General features: G+C 45.0%; 1 protein-coding gene across 5 annotated transcripts in view; it reads right to left on the reverse strand.

The window, feature by feature from the left end:
* The window catches only part of CMTR1 (cap methyltransferase 1), a 392012-nt gene that overhangs the window by 189067 nt on the left and 178331 nt on the right, over positions 1–24614 (reverse strand). For all 5 annotated transcript variants that reach the window (XM_053712701.1, XM_053712702.1, XM_053712699.1 and 2 more), the window contains 2 exons: positions 21209–21305; positions 20606–20738 (listed from right to left, as the gene is read on the reverse strand). In XM_053712701.1, the coding sequence (XP_053568676.1) occupies positions 20606–20738; positions 21209–21305 (230 nt within the window). The remainder of the gene's footprint in view (positions 1–20605; positions 20739–21208; positions 21306–24614) is intronic.

Genomic DNA, 24614 nt, shown 5'->3' on the forward strand with positions numbered 1-24614 from the left:
ACTATTTTAAAATAACAAACTCTTGATTGAATAATAAAAACTACAGTTAAACACTAAAAAACTCTAAGCCATCTCCGTGGAGATGTTGCCTGTACAACGGCAAAGAGAATGACTGGGGAAGGCGGAGCCTAGGAGGGATCATGTGACCAGCTTTGCTGGGCTCTTTGCCATTTCCTGTTGGGGAAGAGAATATCCCACAAGTAGGGATGACGCCGTGGACCGGACACACCTATGTTGGAGAAATTATGATCTGTTACTTGTTGCGCTAAAGCTTCTAACCAAAAAGTTGAAGCTGCAGCAACATCCGCTAAAAATATAGCAGGTCTAAGAAGATTACCTGAACATAAGTAAGCTTTTCTTAGAAAGGAATCAATTTTCCTATCTAAAGGATCCTTAAATGAAGTACTATCTGCCGTAGGAATAGTAGTACATTAGCAGGAGTAGAGACAGCCCCATAACCTTAGGGATTTTTGTCCCAAAAAACTCTAATCTGTCAGATGGCACAGGATATAATTTGCTTAAACGTCTAGAAGGAGTAAATAAATTACCCAAATTATTCCATTCCCTGGAAATTACTTCAGAAATAGCATCAGGGAGATAAAACACTTCTGGAATAACTACAGGAGATTTAAAAACCTTATTTAAACGTTTACATTTAGAATCAAGAGGACCAGAATCCTCTATTTCTAATGCAAATAACACTTCTTTAAGTAAAGAACGAATAAATTCCATCTTGAACAAATACAAAGATTTATCAGCATCAACCTCTGAGACAGAAACCTCAGAACCAGAAGAACCATTATCAGTATCAGAATGATGATGTTCATTTAAAAATTCATCTGAAAAAAAGAGAAGTTTTAAAAGACTTTTATGTATACTAGAAGGAAAAATAACAGACATAGCCTTCTTAATGGATTTAAAAAATAAAATCTCTTATGTTTATCAGGAACACTCTGAAAATTAGATGTTGACGGAACAGCAACAGGTAATGTAACAGTACTAAAGGAAATTTTATCTGCATTAATAAGTTTGACATGACATGCAATACAAATAACAGCTGGAGAAACAGATACCAAAAGTTTATAGCAGATACACTTAGCTTGGTAGCTCCAGCATTGTGCAGTGATTTTCCTGAAGTATCTTCTGACTCAGTTGCAACGTGGAACATCTTGCAATATGTAAAAGAAAAAAACAACATATAAAGCAAAATTGATCAAATTCCTTAAATGACAGTTTCAGGAATGGGAAAAAATGCCAAAGAACAAGCTTCTAGCAACCAGAAGCAATAAAAAATGAGACTTAAATAATGTGGAGACAAAAGTGACGCCCATATTTTTTCGCGCCAAATAAGACGCCCACATTATTTGGCGCCTAAATGCTTTTTGGCGCCAAAAATGACGCCACATCCGGAACGCCGACATTTTTGGCGCAAAATAACGTCAAAGAATGACGCAACTTCCGGCGACACGTATGACGCCGGAAACGGAAATAGAATTTTTGCGCCAAAAAAGTCCGCGCCAAGAATGACGCAATAAAATGAAGCATTTTCAGCCCCCGCGAGCCTAACAGCCCACAGGGAAAAAGTCAAATTTTAAGGTAAAAAATGTTAAATTAAAATGCATTATCCCAAATATGAAACTGACTGTCTGAAAAATAAGGAAAGTTGAACATTCTGAGTCAAGGCAAATAAATGTTTGAATACATATATTTAGAACTTTATAAACAAAGTGCCCAACCATAGCTAGGAGTGTCACAGAAAATAAGTCTTACTTACCCCAGGACACTCATCTACATATAGCAGATAGCCAAACCAGTACTGAAACGAGAATCAGCAGAGGTAATGGTATATATAAGAGTATATCGTCGATCTGAAAAGGGAGGTAAGAGATGAATCTCTACGACCGATAACAGAGAACCTATGAAATAGACCCCGTAGAAGGAGATCACTGCATTCAAATAGGCAATACTCTCCTCACATCCCTCTGACATTCACTGCACGCTGAGAGGAAAACCGGGCTCCAACTTGCTGCGGAGCGCATATCAACGTAGAATCTAGCACAAACTTACTTCACCACCTCCATCGGAGGCAAAGTTTGTAAAACTGAATTGTGGGTGTGGTGAGGGGTGTATTTATAGGCATTTTAAGGTTTGGGAAACTTTGCCCCTCCTGGTGGGAATGTATATCCCATACGTCACTAGCTCATGGACTCTTGCTAATTACATGAAAGAAACAGAATTTATGCTTACCTGATAAATTACTTTCTCCAACGGTGTGTCCGGTCCACGGCGTCATCCTTACTTGTGGGATATTCTCTTCCCCAACAGGAAATGGCAAAGAGTCCCAGCAAAGCTGGTCACATGATCCCTCCTAGGCTCCGCCCACCCCAGTCATTCGACCGACAGACAGGAGGAAATATATATAGGAGAAACCATATGATACCGTGGTGACTGTAGTTAGAGAAAATAATTCATCAGACCTGATTAAAAAACCAGGGCGGGCCGTGGACCGGACACACCGTTGGAGAAAGTAATTTATCAGGTAAGCATAAATTCTGTTTTCTCCAACATTGGTGTGTCCGGTCCACAGCGTCATCCTTACTTGTGGGAACCAATACCAAAGCTTTAGGACACGGATGAAGGGAGGGAGCAAATCAGGTCACCTAAATGGAAGACACCACGGCTTGCAAAACCTTTCTCCCAAAAATAGCCTCCGAAGAAGCAAAAGTATCAAATTTGTAAAATTTGGCAAAAGTGTGCAGTGAAGACCAAGTCGCTGCCTTACATAACTGGTCAACAGAAGCCTCGTTCTTGAAGGCCCATGTGGAAGCCACAGCCCTAGTGGAGTGAGCTGTGATTCTTTCAGGAGGCTGCCGTCCGGCAGTCTCATAAGCCAATCGAATAATGCTTTTAAGCCAAAAGGAAAGAGAGGTAGAAGTCGCTTTTTGACCTCTCCTTTTACCAGAATAAACAACAAACAAGGAAGATGTTTGTCTGAAATCTTTAGTAGCCTCTAAATAGAATTTTAGAGCACGGACTACGTCCAAATTGTGTAACAAACGTTCCTTCTTTGAAACTGGATTCGGACACAAAGAAGGTACAACTATCTCCTGGTTAATATTTTTGTTGGAAACAACTTTCGGAAGAAAACCAGGCTTATCTGATGGTACAGACATGTTAAACAGGCTTAAACTTGTCAACAAAGCACAAAAAAAGTTTTAAAATAAAACCGTTACTGTCACTTTAAATTTCAAACTGAAAACACTTTATTACTGAATATGTGAAAAAGTATGAAGGAATTGTTCAAAATTCACCAAAATTTCACCACAGTGTCTTAAAGCATTAAAAGTATTGCACACCAAATTTCAGAGCTTTAACCCTTAAATTAACGGAACCGGAGCCGTTTTTACATTTAACCCCTATACAGTCCCAGAATGAGGCTCTGTCTATAACTAGAAAGGCCCCCATCTGAAAAAGGTGTCCAACACAGTGCCTGCCGTTTTTCTAAACGTTCCCCAAGATTATAATACCAATAATTAGTTAGAATCTGCAGAATATGCCTAGTAAAGCAATTGTTTTAGCCCAGAAAAATGTCTACCAGTTTTTAAGCCCTTTTTGAAGCCCTTTATTCTTTTATGTTTAACTAAGAAAATGGCTTACCGGTCCCCATGAGGGGAAATGACAGCCTTCCAGCATTACATGGTCTTGTTAGAAATATGGCTAGTCATACCTTAAGCAGAAAAGACTGCTAACTGTTTCCCCCAACTGAAGTTACTTCATCTCAACAGTCCTGTGTGGAAACAGCAATCGATTTTAGTTACTGTCTGCTAAAAATCATCTTCCTCTTACAAACAGAAATCTTCATCCTTTTCTGTTTCAGAGTAAATAGTACATACCAGCACTATTTTAAAATAACAAACACTTGATAGAAGAATAAAACTACAAAAAACTCTTAACCATCTCCGTGGAGATGTTGCCTGTGCAACGGCAAAGAGAATGACTGGGGTGGGCGGAGCCTAGGAGGGATCATGTGACCAGCTTTGCTGGGACTCTTTGCCATTTCCTGTTGGGGAAGAGAATATCCCACAAGTAAGGATGACGCCGTGGACCGGACACACCAATGTTGGAGAAAACTCTGACACGTTGCCCAAAGAACACACCGGAGAAGCTACGGAGTAAATTTAAAGGGGAGACTATGCAATAAACATGAGGCCTGTCCCATAAACAAGTAAATAAAGTGTCTCCTTTATCCCTGAGAGTCCATTTACCTTAACCAGTGCCTGCTGCAAAGCTGCCCAAATGTCCCCTATGTCTAAGGGGAAACTATGAAAGAATAATGAGGCTTATGTACAAAATGAATGAAGTGCCCTCCTTTATTTCTGAGACTTTCCAACTCCCCCAGAAAAAAAGTCAGCACTTACCTCATATAAGGCAGATTCCAGGTTTAAGAGGTCCTATCCCTCCCATGGACCTGTGAACGAAGAGAAAGACCTGAGTTAAAATCTCTCAGGTTTTACAGGAGTAGAGCAGCATCACAATATGGGAGGTACAGTGAGAATTATGTCCCACAATTTCCCATTGCTTTAAAGCCACCAAAAGCTCTACTGTAGAGACTGATATGGACTAGGCAACACCATAGAACAAAGCAGCACTCTCTGGCACTACTTTAAAAATAATAAACTCTTGATTGAAGAATCTAATCTAACACCTCACTTTACCTGTTCCTATCACTAACATAGGCAAAGAGAATGACTGGGGTGGGAGGGAAGGGAGGAGCTATTTATCAGCTCTGCTGTAGTGCTCTTTGCCTCCTACTGCTGACCAGGAGGTGAATATCCCATAAGTAATGAAGATGATCCATGGACTCATCGTGTCTTTAAGAAGAAATATCACCTCCCTTCCCTCCCACCCCAGTCATTCAACCGAAGTAAAGGAGAGAAAGGAAGTAACAAGATGCAGAGGTGTCTGAAGTTTATAACAAACCAAAAACCTCTCTATAAAACAGGGCAGGCCGTGGACTCATCATGTCAAAAAAACAGAATTTATGTTTACCTGATAAATTTCTTTCTCCAACGGTGTGTCCGGTCCACGGCGTCATCCTTACTTGTGGGAACATTCTCCTCCCCAACAGGAAATGGCAAAGAGAGCACAGCAAAAGCTGCCCACATAGCCCCTCTCTGGCTCCGCCCCCCAGTCATTCGACCGACGGTTAGGAGAAAAAGAAGAAACTATAGGGTGCCGTGGTGACTGTAGTGTATAAAGAAAGAAATTCATCAAACCTGATTAAAAAACCAGGGCGGGCCGTGGACCAGACACACCGTTGGAGAAAGAAATTTATCAGGTAAACATAAATTCTGTTTTCTCCAACATTGGTGTGTCCGGTCCACGGCATCATCCTTACTTGTGGGAACCAATACCAAAGCTATAGGACACGGATGAAGGGAGGGAGCAAATCAGGTTACCTAAACGGAAGGCACCACGGCTTGCAAAACCTTTCTCCCAAAAATAGCCTCCGAAGAAGCATAAGTATCGAATTTGTAAAATTTGGCAAAAGTATGCAGAGAAGACCAAGTCGCTGCCTTACAGATCTGATCAACAGAAGCCTCGTTCTTGAAAGCCCAAGTGGAAGCCACAGCTCTAGTAGAATGTGCTGTAATTCGTTCAGGAGGCTGCCGTCCGGCAGTCTCATAAGCCAATCGGATGATGCTTTTCAGCCAAAAAGAAAGAGAGGTAGCAGTGGCTTTCTGCCCTCTCCTCTTACCAGAATACACAACAAACAAAGATGAAGTCTGTCTGAAATCCTTTGTTGCTTCTAAATAGAACTTTAACGCACGGACCACATCTAGATTGTGTAACAAGCGTTCCTTCTTTGAAACTGGATTCGGACACAGAGAAGGAACAACAATTTCCTGGTTGATATTCCTGTTGGAAACGACCTTTGGAAAAAAAACAGGCTTGGTACGTAAAACTACCTTATCTGTATGGAATACCAGATAGGGAGAAGTACATTGCAAAGCAGATAATTCAGAAACTCTTCTAGCAGAAGAAATATCTATGGAATGCATGGGTTCAAACGGAGCCCCCTGAAGAACTGAAAGAACTAAATTTAGACTCCAAGGAGGAGTTCTGGGTCTGTAAACAGGCTTGATTCTAACTAATGCCTGTACAAACCCTTGTACATCTGGCACTGCTGCCAGACGTTTGTGTAGCAAGACAGACAGAGCAGATATCTGTCCTTTTAAGGAACTAGCTGACAAACCTTTATCCAGACCTTCTTGGAGAAAGGAAAGTATCCTAGGGATTTTAATTCTACTCCAAGGGAACCCCTTGGATTCGCACCAACAGATATATTTTTGCCATATCTTATGGTAAATCTTCCTAGTTACAGGTTTTCTGGCTTGAACCAGAGTATCTATGACTGAATCTGAAAACCCACGATAGATAGAACTGAATCTGAAAACCCACGCTTAGATAGAATCAAGCGTTCAATTTCCAAGCAGTCAGTTGGAGAGAAACTGATTTGGATGTTCGAACGGACCTTGCACCAGAAGATCCTGTCTCAAAGGTAGCTTCCATGGTGGAGCCGATGACATATTCACCAGGTCTGCATACCAAGTCCTGCGTGGCCACGCAGGGGCTATTAGGATCACTGAGGCCTGCTCCTGTTTGATCCTGGCTACAAGCCTGGGAAGGAGAGGAAACGGTGGGAACACATAAGCTAGGTTGAACGACCAAGGCGCCACTAATGCATCCACCAGTGTCGCCTTGGGGTCCCTGGATCTGGATCCGTATCGAGGAACCTTGGCGTTCTGGCGAGACGCCATCAGGTCCATATCTGGAATGCCCCATAGTTGGATTAACTGGGCAAAAACCTCCGGGTGGAGTTCCCACTCCCCCGGATGAAAAGTCTGGCGACTCAGATAATCCGCCTCCCAGTTGTCCACACCTGGGATGTGAATTGCAGATAGGTGGCAGGAGTGATCCTCCGCCCATTTGATGATCTTGGATACCTCTCTCATCGCTAAGGAACTCTTTGTTCCCCCCTGATGATTGATGTACGCTACAGTCGTCATGTTGTCCGACTGAAACCTTATGAATTTGGCCTTTGCTAGGAGAGGCCACGCCAGGAGCGCATTGAATATCGCTCTCAGTTCTAAAATGTTTATCGGGAGAAGAGACTCTTCTCGAGACCATAGACCTTGAGCTTTCAGAGATTCCCAGACCGCACCCCAGCCTAAGAGACTGGCGTCGGTCGTGACAATGACCCAATCTGGTCTGCGGAAACTCATTCCCTGAGACAGGTGATCGTGAGACAACCACCAGCGGAGAGAATCCCTGGTTACCTGGTCTACTTGAATCTGGGGAGACAAGTCTGCATAGTCCCCATTCCACTGATTGAGCATGCACAGTTGTAATGGTCTTAGATGAATTCGAGCAAAAGGAACTATGTCCATTGCTGCAACCATCAATCCTACTACTTCCATGCACTGAGCTATGGAAGGCTGAGGAATAGAGTGAAGAACTTGACAAGCGTTTAGAAGCTTCAACTTTCTGACCTCTGTCAGGAAGATCTTCATTTCTAAAGAATCTATGATTGTTCCCAAAAAGGTAACTCTTGTTGACGGGGACAGGGAACTCTTTTCTACGTTCACCTTCCACCCGTGAGACCTGAGAAAGGCTAGAACGATGTCTGTATGAGCCTTTGCTTTGGAAAGAGACGACACTTGGATCAGAATGTCGTCTAGATAAGGTGCTACAGCAATGCCCCTCGGTCTTAGAACCACTAGAAGAGACCCTAGCACCTTCGTGAAAATTCTGGGAGCAGTGGCTAAACCGAATGGAAGAGCGACGAACTGGTAATGTTTGTCCAAAAAGGCGAACCTCAGGAACTGATGATGATCTTTGTGGATAGGAATATGCAGGTACGCATCCTTTAAGTCCACGGTAGTCATATATTGACCTTCCTGGATTGTTGGTAAGATTGTGCGAATTGTTTCCATTTTGAATGATGGAATTAGATCTAGAATTGGCCTGAAAGTTCCCTCTTTTTTGGGAACTACGAACAGATTCGAGTAAAAACCCAGACCTTTTTCCACTGTTGGAACTGGGTTTATCACTCCCATTTTTAATAGGTCTCCTACGCAATGTAAGAATGCCTGTCTCTTTATCTGGTCTGAAGATAAGCGAGACATGTGGAACCTTCCCCTTGGAGGTAGTTCCTTGAACTCTAGAAGATACCCATGAGAGACTATTTCTAGTGTCCAGGGATCCGGAACGTCTCTTGCCCAAGCCTGAGCGAAGAGAGAAAGTCTGCCCCCCACTAGATCCGTTCCCGGATCGGGGGCTACCCCTTCATGCTGTCTTGGTAGCAGCAGCAGGCTTCTTGGCCTGTTTACCCTTATTCCAGCCTTGCCATGCTTTCCATGCTGGTTTAGGCTGGGAAGAGTTGCCTTCTTGTCTGGAGGCCGCAGAGTTAGGATTCGGTCCGTTCCTGAAATTGCGAAAGGAACGAAAATTGGATTTGTTCTTAGCCTTGAAAGGCCTATCCTGTGGAAGGGCATGTCCCTTTCCACCGGTAATGTCCGAAATAATCTCTTTCAATTCCGGCCCGAAAAGGGTCTTACCCTTGAAAGGAATATTAAGCAATTTATTCTTGAACGACCGACCAGGATTTTAGCCAGAGCGCTCTGCGCGCCACTATTGCAAAACCGGAATTTTTCGCAGCTAATTTAGCCAATTGGAAAGCGGCATCCAAAATAAAGGAATTAGCCAATTTTAGTGCGTGAATTCCGTCCATGACTTCATCATATGGAGTCTCTTTTTGGAGCGATTTTTCTAGTTCCTCGAACCAAAAATACGCCGCCGAGGTGACAGGAATAATGCACGAGATTGGTTGAAGAAGGAAACCTTGTTGAACAAATATCTTCTTTAGCAATCCTTCCAATTTTTTATCCATAGGATCTTTAAAAGCGCAACTGTCCTCAACAGGAATAGCTGTGCGCTTAGCTAATGTTGACACTGCCCCCTCCACCTTAGGAACCGTTTGCCATGCGTCCTTTCTGGGGTCAACCATGGGGAACATTTTCTTGAATATAGGAGGCGGAACAAAAGGTATACCTGGCTTTTCCCACTCCTTAGTCACTATGTCCGCCACCCGCTTGGGTATCGGAAAGGCATCAGCGTGCACTGGGACCTCTAAGAATTTGTCCATCTTGCACAATTTCTCTGGAATTACCAAAGAATCACAGTCATCGAGAGTAGTTAGGACCTCCTTAAGCAGGGCGCGGAGATGTTCTAACTTAAATTTAAATAGTACGACATCAGTGTCTGCCTGCTGAGAAACTTTTCCTGAATCAGAAATTTCCCCCTCAGACAGACCCTCCCTCGCTATCAATTCGGATTGATGTGAGGGTACAACTGATAAATTGTCCTCAGCGCCAGCCTGCTCATCTTCTGTATTTAAAACTGAGCTATCACGCTTTCTGGGATAGGATGGCAGTTTGGATAACAGATTTGCTATAGAATTATCCATTACTGCTGTTAATTGTTGCATAGTAACAAGCATTGGCGCGCTAGATGTACTAGCCTGCGCGGGCAAAACTGGTGTTGACACAGAAGGAGAGGATGTAGAACTATCCTCACTACCTTCATTAGAAGAATCATCTTGGGCAATCTTATTCAATGTGTCAGGACTGTCCGTACTTTGTATGGACGCTAAGACACAATTTGCACATACATTAACAGGGGGAACCACCTTGGCTTTCATACACACAGAACATAGGTTATCTGAAGGTATAGACATGTTAGACAGACTTTGGCAGGCTAATAATGCAATAAAATCGTTTTTAAAGAAAAGCGTTACTGTCCCTTTAAATAATAAACAGACACACTTTATTTCTGATATGTTGGAAAACAATGAAGGCAATGTCCGATTTTTACAAAAATTTTACCCCAGAGTCCTAATGCCTTGTAAAAGCACACCAAGTTTCAAGACTTTAACCCTTAAAATGAGCAAACCGGAGCTATTTGTTTAATTTAACCACTTTAGTACACTACAATCACAGCCACAGCCTTGCTGCGGCTCTTTACCTTCCCTGAGAGTTATTCAGCACTGAAATAAACCTTCCTGAGTCCGTTTTTTGAAGCCACCAGACCCCTCACAAGAAGCTGCATGCACTGCCATGGAAGTAAACTGCGCAATTGAGGCACGAAAACGGGGCCTCCTTCCTCTGCATACCAGAGTGAAGGGGCCTTTCTGAGAGAAATAGTAGTCTAACTAAATGCCAGGCGAATAAAAACGTTCCCAAAAGTGCTTTTACATACTCAAAAACACTGCCAAACATGAAATAAATCAATCGATTTAGCCCACAATAGTGTCAACCAGTATAGAGCCCAATAATAAGCCTTAATCTGTTATAAGTCTAAGAAAATGGCTTACTTACCCCTTAAGGGAGAATTGACAGTCTTCTAGCATTAACATGTCTTGTTAGAAATATGACTGATCATACCTGTAGCAGATAAGCCTGCAAACTGTTCCCCACAACTGAAGTTCTCTGGTTTCAACAGTCCTGCGTGGGAACAGCAACCGATTTTAGTTACTACTGCTAAAATCATACTTTTTTTTTTTTTTTTTTTAATTTTTTATTGAGGATTTTGCAAATGACAAAAATACATAATACATGCTTCCAAGACAAATTAGATATAAAACAAAACAAACATGCTTAGTGCTGTCACTTGTATCATAATAATGCATATATCTATACTTTGAGTCCCGAATATAATTTAATTGGATCGCTCTCAGATCTCAAATGTGATAAACAAAAGAAATTAGGGATTCTCTAAGATGTTATAGCCTAATAAATCTAACTGCATTCTTTGGAACATAAATACACCATAAATATAACTATTTTAAGGAAAAGTGATTAAGTCCGGGCAGACAATAAACATATAAAATTACTGCTCCTATTAAACATAATTATGGTATTTGAAACTGGAGTCACATAACAATAGGGGGAGTTTGCTATAAGGGAGAGAGCTCTCAGCTTGATCTATCAAATTGAACAGTAAGAACATCCCATTAGCTTTACAGTCAATTAACCCTTTAATTTTGAATGCTTTAAAGTGAGTGCCCTGTCTGGCAGTTGTTGTTTTATTTGATTCACTGTGGGGCTCTGAATTGGCCCCCTAAGATATATCCCCCCCGCGGCTTCGGCCGCTAGCCGCGTGGGGTCAGCACCCAGGCAACGTCACAAGTAAATCTGTATCCCCACATAAGTACCTTCTACATGCCAACACGAGAAAGATTGACCCCATAATTAGCCCACCATTATTGTCACATATCGGCACACTGCTGTACAGGGAGTGCAGAATTATTAGGCAAGTTGTATTTTTGAGGATTAATTTTATTATTGAACAACAACCATGTTCTCAATGAACCCAAAAACTCATTATTATCAAAGCTGAATAGTTTTGGAAGTAGTTTTTAGTTTGTTTTTAGTTATAGCTATTTTAGGGGGATATCTGTGTGTGCAGGTGACTATTACTGTGCATAATTATTAGGCAACTTAACAAAAAACAAATATATACCCATTTCAATTATTTATTTTTACCAGTGAAACCAATATAACATCTCAACATTCACAAATATACATTTCTGACATTCAAAAACAAAACAAAAACAAATCAGTGACCAATATAGCCACCTTTCTTTGCAAGGACACTCAAAAGCCTGCCATCCATGGATTCTGTCAGTGTTTTGATCTGTTCACCATCAACATTGCGTGCAGCAGCAACCACAGCCTCCCAGACACTGTTCAGAGAGGTGTACTGTTTTCCCTCCTTGTAAATCTCACATTTGATGATGGACCACAGGTTCTCAATGGGGTTCAGATCAGGTGAACAAGGAGGCCATGTCATTAGATTTTCTTCTTTTATACCCTTTCTTGCCAGCCACGCTGTGGAGTACTTGGACGCGTGTGATGGAGCATTGTCCTGCATGAAAATCATGTTTTTCTTGAAGGATGCAGACTTCTTCCTGTACCACTGCTTGAAGAAGGTGTCTTCCAGAAACTGGCAGTAGGACTGGGAGTTGAGCTTGACTCCATCCTCAACCCGAAAAGGCCCCACAAGCTCATCTTTGATGATACCAGCCCAAACCAGTACTCCACCTCCACCTTGCTGGCGTCTGAGTCGGACTGGAGCTCTCTGTCCTTTACCAATCCAGCCAAGGGCCCATCCATCTGGCCCATCAAGACTCACTCTCATTTCATCAGTCCATAAAACCTTAGAAAAATCAGTCTTGAGATATTTCTTGGCCCAGTCTTGACATTTCAGCTTGTGTGTCTTGTTCAGTGGTGGTCGTCTTTCAGCCTTTCTTACCTTGGCCATGTCTCTGAGTATTGCACACCTTGTGCTTTTGGGCACTCCAGTGATGTTGCAGCTCTGAAATATGGCCAAACTGGTGACAAGTGGCATCTTGGCAGCTGCACGCTTGACTTTTCTCAGTTCATGGGCAGTTATTTTGCGCCTTGGTTTTTCCACACGCTTCTTGCGACCCTGTTGACTATTTTGAATGAAACGCTTGATTGTTCGATGATCACGCTTCAGAAGCTTTGCAATATTAAGAGTGCTGCATCCCTCTGCAAGATATCTCACTATTTTTGACTTTTCTGAGCCTGTCAAGTCCTTCTTTTGACCCATTTTGCCAAAGGAAAGGAAGTTGCCTAATAATTATGCACACCTGATATAGGGTGTTGATGTCATTAGACCACACCCCTTCTCATTACAGAGATGCACATCACCTAATATGCTTAATTGGTAGTAGGCTTTCGAGCCTATACAGCTTGGAGTAAGACAACATGCATAAAGAGGATGATGTGGTCAAAATACTAATTTGCCTAATAATTCTGCACTCCCTGTATAAGTCCACATTAATTAGAAAATGTAAATCTGAACTCTTGTTGTAACTGTAAACTAACATTAAGCTTAACTATATTTCAACCGCACCTTATTAAACAACATGAATAACCCTGTATGGGTGAGGGTCCAGATATTTGTGGGGGAGCAGGGCAATATTGTGGATCAAGTCAGACACTAAAGTTATTAGCCCTTGCCCTCCTTGTCAGTCGTCCACATAACAGGATGCATCAGATCTATGCCTGGGCTGTGAGGGAGGCCTGTGTTGCGAAACATAATAAGAGACCCAGCGATAACCCAGACATATCTCAAAATGGAGTCCGCCATTCCCTCCTGATGATACTCACGAGATGTTTTAGCCTGTCTCAACATTATGCCAAATGGCGGGTTGAAATACTGAGGCTGTCCTGTTCAAATGTTGTAGCAGTGAGCGGTAAAGGCTTTCCCGGGACTATGTGAAATTCAGCAGATTGTAAATGCAGCCTATGTAGTGCGGTGTCTACCATGACTGAGTTCTCTGATGGAGCTGTGAGTTCAGTGAGTGTGGGGCTTCGCTGCGGCTGTGGAGTTGTACCCACTTGCGGTGTAAAGTTCTGTGTCAAAGTAAAGATGACAGGCGCTCCCTCCTCTATGATACTCCTCATCTTGTCTGGCAGGGTGTCAGTGTATGGCGCTTCTGCGAATAGCAAGTCAGCACTATCATTATGCGATGTCCCTCCCGGTATCTGTAGGGGCCAAGCTGTCGCATTACCCACATGATCTGACCTGTTTATATCTGAAGCCATGAAGGGTTGCTTAGGCTTGTGTTTGGTCTGTGATGTAGAGAGGGTTGCCTCGGCGTCCGGGCTGCAATGGTGCTTTGTCATTGAATGTTTAACCAGATCTCTACCCCTCTCACTCTCCATGTTCAAACGATTCAGCATGTAATCATATGGTGCTCCCTCAATTAGCCGGTTCAGAAGGGATTCAAGCTTTGCAGGCAAAGCCACAAAAGATACGTTGTACTCGCCTGCCATACTGATGGGTTGTTGTTTCTTCATCCCCAAAAATCTTATAGCACTAATGTGGTATTTGAGCAGAAAGTAAGTTTATAGCCCGGAAAGTGATCTAGTTTGAAGAGACCCGGTAAGTCTGGTAATTCAGACGGCACCGGTAACCCGGCTCTTCCCGGGGGGGAGGTGGATGCCTAAGTGTAGTAGGCCGCCGCCTTAGGCCTTTTGGTTCCGATCTGTGCTCCCGATGTCATGTAAACAGCCAGATGATAATATGCAGAGCCACAGTCACCAGTACTGTGGGGAGGCTGTATTTTGTAGTCTTATTTTTGCTGTTATTTAATGATAATCGGCGGATTACCAAGGATTCTACCAGAGCTAGCAGAGAATGCGTCCAGTCCTGAACGCTGCACGGACACGCCCCCCATCATACTCCTCTTTTAACAGAAATCTCCTTCATTTTCTGTTGTAGAGTAAATAGTACAAACCGGCACTATTTTAAAATAACAAACTCTTGATAGAAGAAATAAAATAACTACAACTAACACCACATACTCTTTACCATCCCCGTGGAGATGCTACTTGTTCAGAGCGGCAAAGAGAATGACTGGGGGGCGGAGACAGAGGGGGGCTATGTGGGCAGCTTTTGCTGTGCTCTCTTTTCCATTTCCTGTTGGGGAGGAGAATGTTCCCACAAGTAAGGATGACGCCGTGGACCGGACACACCAATGTTGGAGAAAGAAATAAATTTATCAGGTAAGCATTTTCTTTTCTTTTTAATAACACAATGAGTCCACAAATCTTCTAATTACTATTGGGAATCAATACCCAAGCTAGAGTACACAGATGATACGGGAGGGACAAGACAGGGAACCTAAAACGGAAGGCACCACTGCTTGAAGAACCTTTCTCCTAAAAGCGCCCTCAGCCGAGGCAAAAGTGTCAAATTTATAGAACTTTGAAAAAGTATGAAGAGAGGACCAAGTTGCAGCCTTGCAAATCTGTTCCACAGAAGCTTCATTTTTGAATGCCCATGAGGAAGCAACAGCCCTTGTGGAATGAGCCGTAACTCTCTCATAGGCAAAACGTATGATACTCTTCAGCCAAAAAGAGAGAGAAGTAGCCGTGGCTTTTTGACAAACTTTCCAAGATAACAACTTAATGTCTATGGAATGTAAAGGTTCAAACGGAACCCCTTGAAGAACTGAAAGAACTAGATTCAAACTCCATGGCGGAGCCACAGGTTTATAGACAGGCTTGATTCTGACTAAAGCCTGAACAAACGCTTGAACGTCTGGTACCTCTGCCAGACGCTTGTGTAACAGGATAGACAAAGCAGATATTTGTGCTTTTAAAGAACTAGCAGACAATCCTTTCTCCAATCCTTCTTGGAGAAAAGCCAATATCATGGGAATCCTAATCTTACTCCATGAGTAACCCTTGGATTCACACCCACAAAGATATTTCCACCATATTTTATGGTAGATTTTCCTGGTGACAGGCTTTCTAGCCTGAATCAGAGTATCTATAACTGACTCAGAGTACCCACGCTTTGATAGAATTAAGCGTTCAATCTCCAAGCAGTCAGACGTAGAGAAACTAAATTTGGATGCTTGAACGGACCCTGTATCAGAAGATCCTGCCTCATTGGCAATGTCCATGGTGGGACAGAGGACATGTCCACTAGGTCTGCATACCAAGTCCTGCGTGGCCACGCAGGCGCTATCAGAATCACCGAAGCCTTCTCCTGCTTGATTCTGGCAACCAGACGCGGGAGGAGAGGAAACGGTGGAAAAACATAAGCCAGATTGAAGGACCAAGGCGCTGCTAGAGCATCTATCAATGCCGCCTTGGGATCCTGGGACCTGGAACTCTTTGTTCCACCCTGATGATTGACGTAAGCTACAGTCGTGATGTTGTTCCGACTGAAATCTGATGTATTTGGCTGCAGCTAGTTGAGGCCATGCCTGAAGAGCGTTGAATATCGCCCTCAGTTCCAGAATGTTTATCGGGAGAAGAGTTTCTTCCCGAGACCATAAGCCCTGAGCTTTCAGGGAGTCCCAGACCGCACCCCAGACTGGCGTCGGTCGTTACAATGATCCACTCTGGTCTGTGGAAACATATTCCCTGAGACAGGTGATCCTGAGACAACCACCACGAAGAGAATCTCTGGTCTCCTGGTCCAACTGAATTTGAGGAGACAAATCTGCATAATCCCCATTCCACTGTTTGAGCATGCATAGTTGCAGTGGTCTGAGGTGTATCCGAGCAAAAGGGACTATGTCCATTGCCGCTACCATTAGTCCGATTGTCTCCATGCACTGAGCTACAGATGGCCGAGGAATGGAATGAAGAGCTCGGCAAGTAGTTAATAGTTTTAACTTTCTGACCTCCGTCAGAAATATTTTCATTTCTATCGAGTCTATCAGAGTTTCTAGGAATGGAACTCTTGTGAGGGGGGAGAGAGAACTCTTTTTTACATTCACCTTCCACCCGTGAGACCTCAGAAAGGCCAATACGATCTCCGTGTGAGATTTGGTTCTTTGGAAAGTCGACGCCTGAATTAAGATGTCGTCTAAGTAAGGCGCCACTGCTATGCCCCGCGGTCTTAGCACCGCCAGGAGGGACCCTAGCACCTTTGTGAAAATTCTGGGAGCAGTGACCAACCCGAAAGGAAGAGCCACAAACTGATAATGCTTGTCCAGAAAGGCGAACCTGAGAAACTGGTGATGATCTTTGTGGATAGGAATATGTCGATACGCATCCTTTAGATCCACGGTAGTCATATATTGACCCTCCTGGATCATTGGTAAGATTGTCCGAATGGTCTCCATCTTGAATGATGGGACTCTGAGGAATTTGTTTAGAATTTTGAGATCCAGGATTGGTCTGAAAGTTCCTTCTTTTTTGGGAACCACAAACAGGTTTGAGTAAAACCCCAGTCCTTGTTCTGCAATTGGAACTGGGTAGATCACTCCCATTGTAAGTAGATCTTCTACACAGCGTAAAAACGCCTCTTTCTTTGTCTGATCTGTAGACAGACGAGAAATGTGGAACCTTCCCCTTGGAGGAGAGTCCTTGAATTCTAGAAGGTATCCCTGGGCTACAATCTCTAATGCCCAAGGATCGTGTAAATCTCTTGCCCAGGCCTGAGCGAAGAGAGAGAGTCTGCCCCCTACTAGATCCGGTCCCGGATCGGGGGCTACCCCTTCATGCTGTCTTGGTGGCAGCTGCAGGCTTTTTGGCCTGTTTACCCTTATTCCAGCCCTGGTAAGGTTTCCAGGTTGCCTTGGGCTGTGAAGCGTTACCCTCTTGCTTTGCAGCCGGAGAGGATGAAGTGGGGCCGTTCCTGAAATTGCGAAAGGAACGAAAATTAGCCTTGTTCTTTGTCTTAAAGGGCTTGTCCTGAGGGAGAGCATGGCCTTTTCCCCCCGGTGATATCTGAAATAATCTCTTTCAATTCAGGCCCGAAGAGGGTCTTTCCTTTGAAAGGAATGTTCAAAAGCTTGGATTTAGACGACACTTCGGCCGACCAGGACTTTAGCCATAGCGCCCTGCGCGCCAAAATGGCGAACCCTGAATTGCTCCGAGGAAGAGCAAACGGAGGAAATAGGTATGCTAGACTGAAGGTCCAAGGTACCGCCAGGGCGTCTATTAGCACAGTCTGAGGGTCCCTGGTCCTTGGAAGCTTGGCATTCTGTTGAGATGCCATGAGATCCAATTCCGGCTGACCCCATTTGAGAATCAGACTGGAAAACACTTCCGGATGGAGTTCCCACTCCCCCGGGTGAAATGTCTGTCCACCCCTGGGATGTGGATCGCCGACAGACAGCAAGAGTGGGTTTCCGCCCACCAAATTATTTTGGCTACTTCTGTCATTGCTAAGGAACTCTGCGTTCCTCCCTGATGATTGATGTAAGCAACTGAGGTTATGTTGTCCGACTGGAACCTGATGAACTGGGCCGAGGCTAACTGTTGCCAGGCCAGAAGAGCATTGAAGATCGCTCTCAGCTCCAGAATGTTTATAGGCAGAACAGCCTTCAGGGAGCCCCAGACTGTTCCCCATCCTAGAAGGCTGACGTCTTGTCACAATCACCCAGGAGAGTCTGCGAAAGCAGGTTCCCTGGGAGAGATGATCCTGGGACAACCACCATTGAAGAGAATTCCTTGTCCACTGCTCTAGTAGAATTTGTGGAGACAAATCCGCATTATCTCTGTTCCATTGACTGAGCATGTTTAACTGCAGAGGTCTGAGGTGGAAACGAGCGAACGGGATGATGTCCATTGCCGCCAGCATCAGCTCGATTACCTCCATGCACTGAGCCATTGATGGCCGAGGAGTGGACTGAAGCGCTAGGCAAGAATCGAAAATCTTTGATTTCCTGACTTCTGTCAGAAAAATCTTCATTAATAGGGAATCTATTATGGTTCCCAAGAAAGTTACTCTCGTATTTGGAACTAAGGAGTTCTTTTCCAAATTTACCTTCCAACCGTGAGATTGCAGGAAGAATAACAACATTTCTGTGTGGGACCTTGCTTGTTGAAAAGATGGCGCCTGGACCAGGATGTCGTCCACTGCAATGCCCCGTAATCGGAGCACCGCCAGAAGAGATCACAGAACCTTTGAGAAAATTCTGCGAGCTGTAGCAAGCCCAAAGGAAGAGCCACAAATTGGAAGTGTTTGTCTAGAAAAGCAAACCTTAGAAACTTGTAATGATCCCTGTGAAGGGGAACATGCAAGTGCGCGTCCTTTAAATCCATCGTTGTCATAAATTTACCCTCTTGGACCAAAGGGAGACTGGAACGAATAGTTTCCATCTTGAAGGACGGCACTCTGAGAAATTTGTTTAGACTCTTGAGATCTAAAATTGGCCTGAAGGTTCCCTCTTTTTTGGGAACCACAAACTGATTGGAATAAAACCCCAGACCCTGTTCCTGCATCGGAACAGGAACTATCACTGCCAGGTCGAAGAGGTCTCTTACACAGTGTAAGAACGCCTCTCTTTTTGTCTGGTCTACAGATAATCTTGAAAGCAGAAACCTGCCTCTGGGAGGAAAACTCTTGAACTCCAGTTTGTATCCCTGGGAAACTATGTCTACTGCCCAGGGATCCTGAACATCTCAAACCCAGGCCTGAGCGAAGAAGGAAAGTCTGCCCCCTACAAGATCGAGGACCCAGATCGGGGGCAGGCCCTTCATGCTGTCTTTTATTTAATAGCAGGCTTCTTGGATTGTTTTCCCTTATTCCAAGACTGATTGGGTCTCCATGAAGGTTTAGACTGTTCCTGCTTGGAAGCGGAAGAGGAAGAATTTCCCTTGAAATTTCGAAAGGAACGAAAATTACTCTGACGTCCCTTTTGCTTGTTTCTCTTATCCTGAGGGAGAAAATGACCCTTACCTCCTGCGAGCTAGAACAGAGAAACCTGAAATCTTCATCTATAATAAAGGAATTAGCACACTTGAGCTTTTATCCTATCCTGGATCTCATCCAGGGAAGTGTCTGTCCTAAAAGCATCAGACACCCATTCTGACTCACAATTAAACAATTTATCATAAAAGGATTAGATTTTATTAATAAAAGTCAAAAACATAAAAAAAACGTTACTGTCACTTTAAATTTTAAACTGTGACTTTTTATATTTCCTTTATAAATTTAAGTGTAGATAGGCTAAAAAGCTTAAATAACCTTGCAGAACACCTCTACACCTTAGCAATACTTTGCTGAAGTGCCTACCTTCCTCAGAGTAGGAGCCGTTTCCTCACGAACACAACCGGAACCTAGCAGCAGTTGCAGAAGTCGGTCTCCGGATTAAAACACGCATATATATCAGAAAATGCGTAGAATGACAGGAAGATGTACAACTTCACCATACAATAAATCGGGAAGTGAATAGAAATCAATTGCCACTTCCTGAAGTACCGCCCATCGTGGGCGTACCAATAAGTAATCTCCCGGTCGGCTATTATTAGTTATGAAAACGCCGGCAGATGTGAAACGACCACATATTAAATCCAGCCCCAGTGCCTGCGTCTAAGCTGCCCATAGCGTCCCCTATGTGTCTAGGAGAATCTATGCCTCTATATAAAGAGCCTAATTTCAATGAGGTCTGTCCCATTTTAAAAAATAAAGTGCCCAACCTTTTTCTGAGATTTCTTTCTAACCCCAGAAATAAAGCCAGCACTTACCTCATATTATGCCTGACAGCAAGGCAGCTCCCAGGTTTGAGAGGTCCTCTCCCTCACATGGACCTGTGAAATAAAAGAAAGTCCTGAGTAATATCCCTCAGCTTTCCAAGGTTAGGGCAGCATCAGTATATGGGAGGCGCAGTGAGAATTATGTCCCACAAGTTCCCATTGCTCTAAAGCCACCACTGCACTACTGAAGAGACTAATATAGACTACGGCTACACCCTAGAACAAAGCAACACAATCTTGTACTACTTTAAAAATAATAAACTCTTGATTGAAGAATCTTTTCTAACACCTAATTTACCACCTCCTTGCTCTTAACGTAGGCAAAGAGAATGACTGGGGTGGGAGAGAAGGGAGGTGATATTTAACAGCTTTACTGTGGTGATCTTTGCCGCCTCCTGCTGGGCAGGAGTGATATTCCCAACAGTAATTAGATGATCCTTGGACTCATCGTGTCATTAAAAAGAAATACATGGCTTGTGAGAAGCTGAGAACTGTGTCATGCTCACCTCTCGGAGTTGGCAGGCCGGCTGGTCACTGGTTTGAAGAGGCAAACACGCTCAAAGCAGCAGTACAATAAATAAATCAGACCAACGCTGAACGGGGTGAACAGGTCAAACGTCTTGCAGATGAAATGTCCACCTGAGACAAGAAAACACAGTCAGCCCACTGACTACTCTCAGCTACACCTCCCAAAATGTAAAGTAAGGATTTATACACTGCCCTATATAAGCACAAGTGGGGTAATTAAAGGAACAGTAAATGATTAGCCCAACTATGCTATTAAGCATATAGCTGATTGTAAAGAGTCACAGCCCTCTCTGGAAGTCAGTGGGTTAATTTCTGAACATTGTATTTTATGCTTTATCTCATGCTAAAGATACAATTATTATGTCTCTAATTATCTGTAACACATCTGTGCAGCAGCAGTAGTAAATGACACTCACGTGTGAGCATGAGAAACAGCTGAAAAGTTTAGAGAGGAACAGAGACATGTGTGACCTGTTGTTGTTGATAGACGCGTGTCATCGGACAAGAGAAGCCTTGCCTATTACTATATGCTACACCATTGGCCAGCCGTGCGCATTATGAAAAGAAAGATAAGTAAGCACCTGTCCGGACCACAGACAGGCCCACAAGGAACTGACAAAGCAGCAGCTGTTTGCTGAGAATCTCCTGGATGTTTTCCTGTCCCTCCACAGAGAATCCCTGCAGGAGACAGAGAGTATTACTGTACACGGCACTGGGTCATCACTGAGTAATGGGAAAGGGGAGCAAAGAGGGGTAGGATCTCAGTCACTTATTATGTAAATATGTTGCCAACCTCAGACCAATAAACACAAACTACAGAATAATTAGTTTAAGAGCTACAAGTCTAAAAGCTTCATCTTCCTAAACATCTAAACCAAACCAAGGGTACATACAGTCTTTACAGTTACCTTACTTAGCTCTGTGACACCTACTTAGCTTAGAGCCACTCAGCACCACTCTCTGGCTCAGCAATCTGCATCACTCACTCAGCACTCAACCACACTCCATGCTCAGCATTCTGCATGACTCACTAAGCACTCCATATGACTCCCTGCTCAGCATGCAGCACCACTCACTCAGCACTCCACGTCCCTCCCTGCTCAGCATTCTGCATCACTCACTCAGCACTCAACCACACTCACTACGCAGCATTCTGCATCACTCACTCAGCACTCAACCACACTCACTACGCAGCATTCTGCATCACTCACTCAGCACTCCACGACACTCCCTGCTCAGCATTCTGCATCACGCACTCAGCACTCCATGCCACTCCCTGCTCAGCATTCTGCATCACTCACTCAGCAGTCCGCGCCAATCCCTGCTCAGCATTCTGCATCACTCACTCAGCACTCCGCGCCACTCCCTGCTCAGCATTCTGCATCACTCACTCAGCACTCTGCACCACTCCCTGCTCAGCATTCTGCATCACTCACTCAGCACCACTCCCTGATCAGCATTGTGCATCACTCACTCAGCACTCTGCGCCACTCCCTGATCAGCATTCTGCATCACTCACTCAGCACTCTGCGCCACTCCCTGCTCAGCATTCTGCATCACTCACTCAGCACCACTCCCTGCGCTCAGCATTCTGCATCACTCACTCAGCACTCCACGCCACTCCCTGATCAGCATTCTGCATCACTCACTCAGCACTACTCCCTGCTCAGCATTCTGCATCCCACACTCAGCACTCCACACCACTCCCTAATCGGCATTCTGCATCACTCACTCTGCGCCACTCCCTGATCAGCATTCTGCATCACTCACTCAGCACTCTGCGCCACTCCCTGCTCAGCATTCTGCATCACTCACTCAGCACCACTCCCTGCTCAGCATTCTGCATCACTCACTCAGCACTCCACGCCACTCCCTGATCAGCATTCTGCATCACTCACTCAGCACTACTCCCTGCTCAGCATTCTGCATCCCACACTCAGCACTCCACACCACTCCCTAATCAGCATTCTGCATCACTCACTCAGCACTCCACGCCACTCCCTGATCAGCATTCTGCATCAATCACTCAGCACTACTCCCTGCTCAGCATTCTGCATCACTTACTCAGCACTCTGCGCCACTCCCTGCTCAGCATTCTGCATCACACACTCAGCACTCCACGCCACTCCCTGATCAGCATTCTGCATCACGCACTCAGCACTCCACGCCATTCCCTGCTCAGCATTCTGCATCACTCACTCAGCACTCCGCGCCACTCCCTTCTCAGCATTCTGCATCACTCACTCAGCACTCCGCGCCACTCCCTGCTCAGCATTCTGCATCACTCACTCCGCGCCACTCCCTACTCAGCATTCTGCATCACTCACTCAGCACTCCATGCCACTTCCTGATCAGCATTCTGCATCACTCACTCAGCACTCCACTCCACTCCCTGCTCAGCATTCTGCATCACTCACTCAGCACTCCGCGCCACTCCCTGCTCAGCATTCTGCATCACTCACTCAGCACTCCGCGCCACACCCTGCTCAGCATTCTGCATCATTCACTCTGCAATCAGCACCACTCCCTGCTCAGCATTCTGCATCACTCACTCAGCAATCAGCACCAGCCCCTGCTTAGCATTCGGTATCACTCACTCAGCACTCCACACCACTCCCTGCTCAGCATTCGGCATCGCTCACTCAGCACTCCGCACGACACCCTGCTCAGCATTCTGCATCACTCACTCAGCACTCCGTGCCACTGCCTGCTCAGCATTCTGCATCACTCACTCAGCACTCCACGCCACTCCCTGATCAGCATTCTGCATCACGCACTCAGCACTCCACGCCACTCCCTGCTCAGCATTCTGCATCACACACTCAGCACTCCACGCCACTCCCTGCTCAGCATTCTGCATCACACACTCAGCACTCCACGCCACTCCCTGCTCAGCATTCTGCATCACTCACTCAGCACTCCACGTGACTCCCTGCTCAGCATGCAGCACCACTCACTCAGCACTCCGCGCCACTCCCTGCTCACCATTCTGCATCACTCACTCAGCACTCTGCGCCACAGTGCCACTCCCTGCTCAGCATTCTGCATCACTCACTCAGTACTCCGCACCACTCCCTGCTCAGCATTCTGCATCACTCACTCAGCACTCCGCACCAGTCCCTGCTCAGCATTCGGCATCACTCACTCAGCACCAGCCCCTGCTCAGCATTTGGTATTACTCACTCAGCACCACTCACTCAGCACTGCACACCATTCCCTGATAAACATTCAGCATCACTCACTCAGCACCACTCCCTGCTAAGCATTCAGCATCACTTACTCAGCACTCCGCACTACTCCCTGCTCAGCATTCGTCATCACTCACTCAGCACTCTGCACCACTCCCTGCTCAGCATTTGGTATCATTCAATTAGAACTCCGCACCACTCCCCGCTCAGCATTTGGCATCACTAACTCATCAACACTCACTGCTAAGCATTCAGCATCACTCACTCACCACTCCGCACCACTCCCTGTTAAGCATTCAGCATCACTCACTCAGCACTCCGCACCACTCCCGGCTCAGCATTCGGCATCATTAACTAAGCAACACTCTCTGCTAAGCATTCAGCATCATTCACTCAGCACCAATCCCGGCTCATCATTCGGCATCACTAACTAAGCAACACTCTCTAAGCATTCAGCATCACTCACTCAGCACTCCGCGCCACTCCCTGCTCAGCATTCTGCAACACTCACTCAGCACTCCACGCCACTCCCTGATCAGCATTCTGCATCACTCACTCAGCACTCCACGCCACTCCCAGCTCAGCATTCTGCATCACTTACTCAGCACTCCGCGCCACTCCCTGCTCAGCATTCTGCATCACTCTCTCAGCACGCCACGCCACGCCACTCCCTGATCAGCATTCTGCATCACTCACTCAGCACTCCGCGCCACTCCCTGCTCAGCATTCTGCATCACACACTCAGCACTCCACGCCACTCCCTGATAAGCATTCTGCATCACGCACTCAGCACTCCACA

The sequence above is a fragment of the Bombina bombina genome, chromosome 4 (genome assembly GCF_027579735.1).
Source record: "Bombina bombina isolate aBomBom1 chromosome 4, aBomBom1.pri, whole genome shotgun sequence".
In the NCBI taxonomy this organism is placed as follows: Eukaryota; Metazoa; Chordata; class Amphibia; order Anura; family Bombinatoridae; genus Bombina; species Bombina bombina.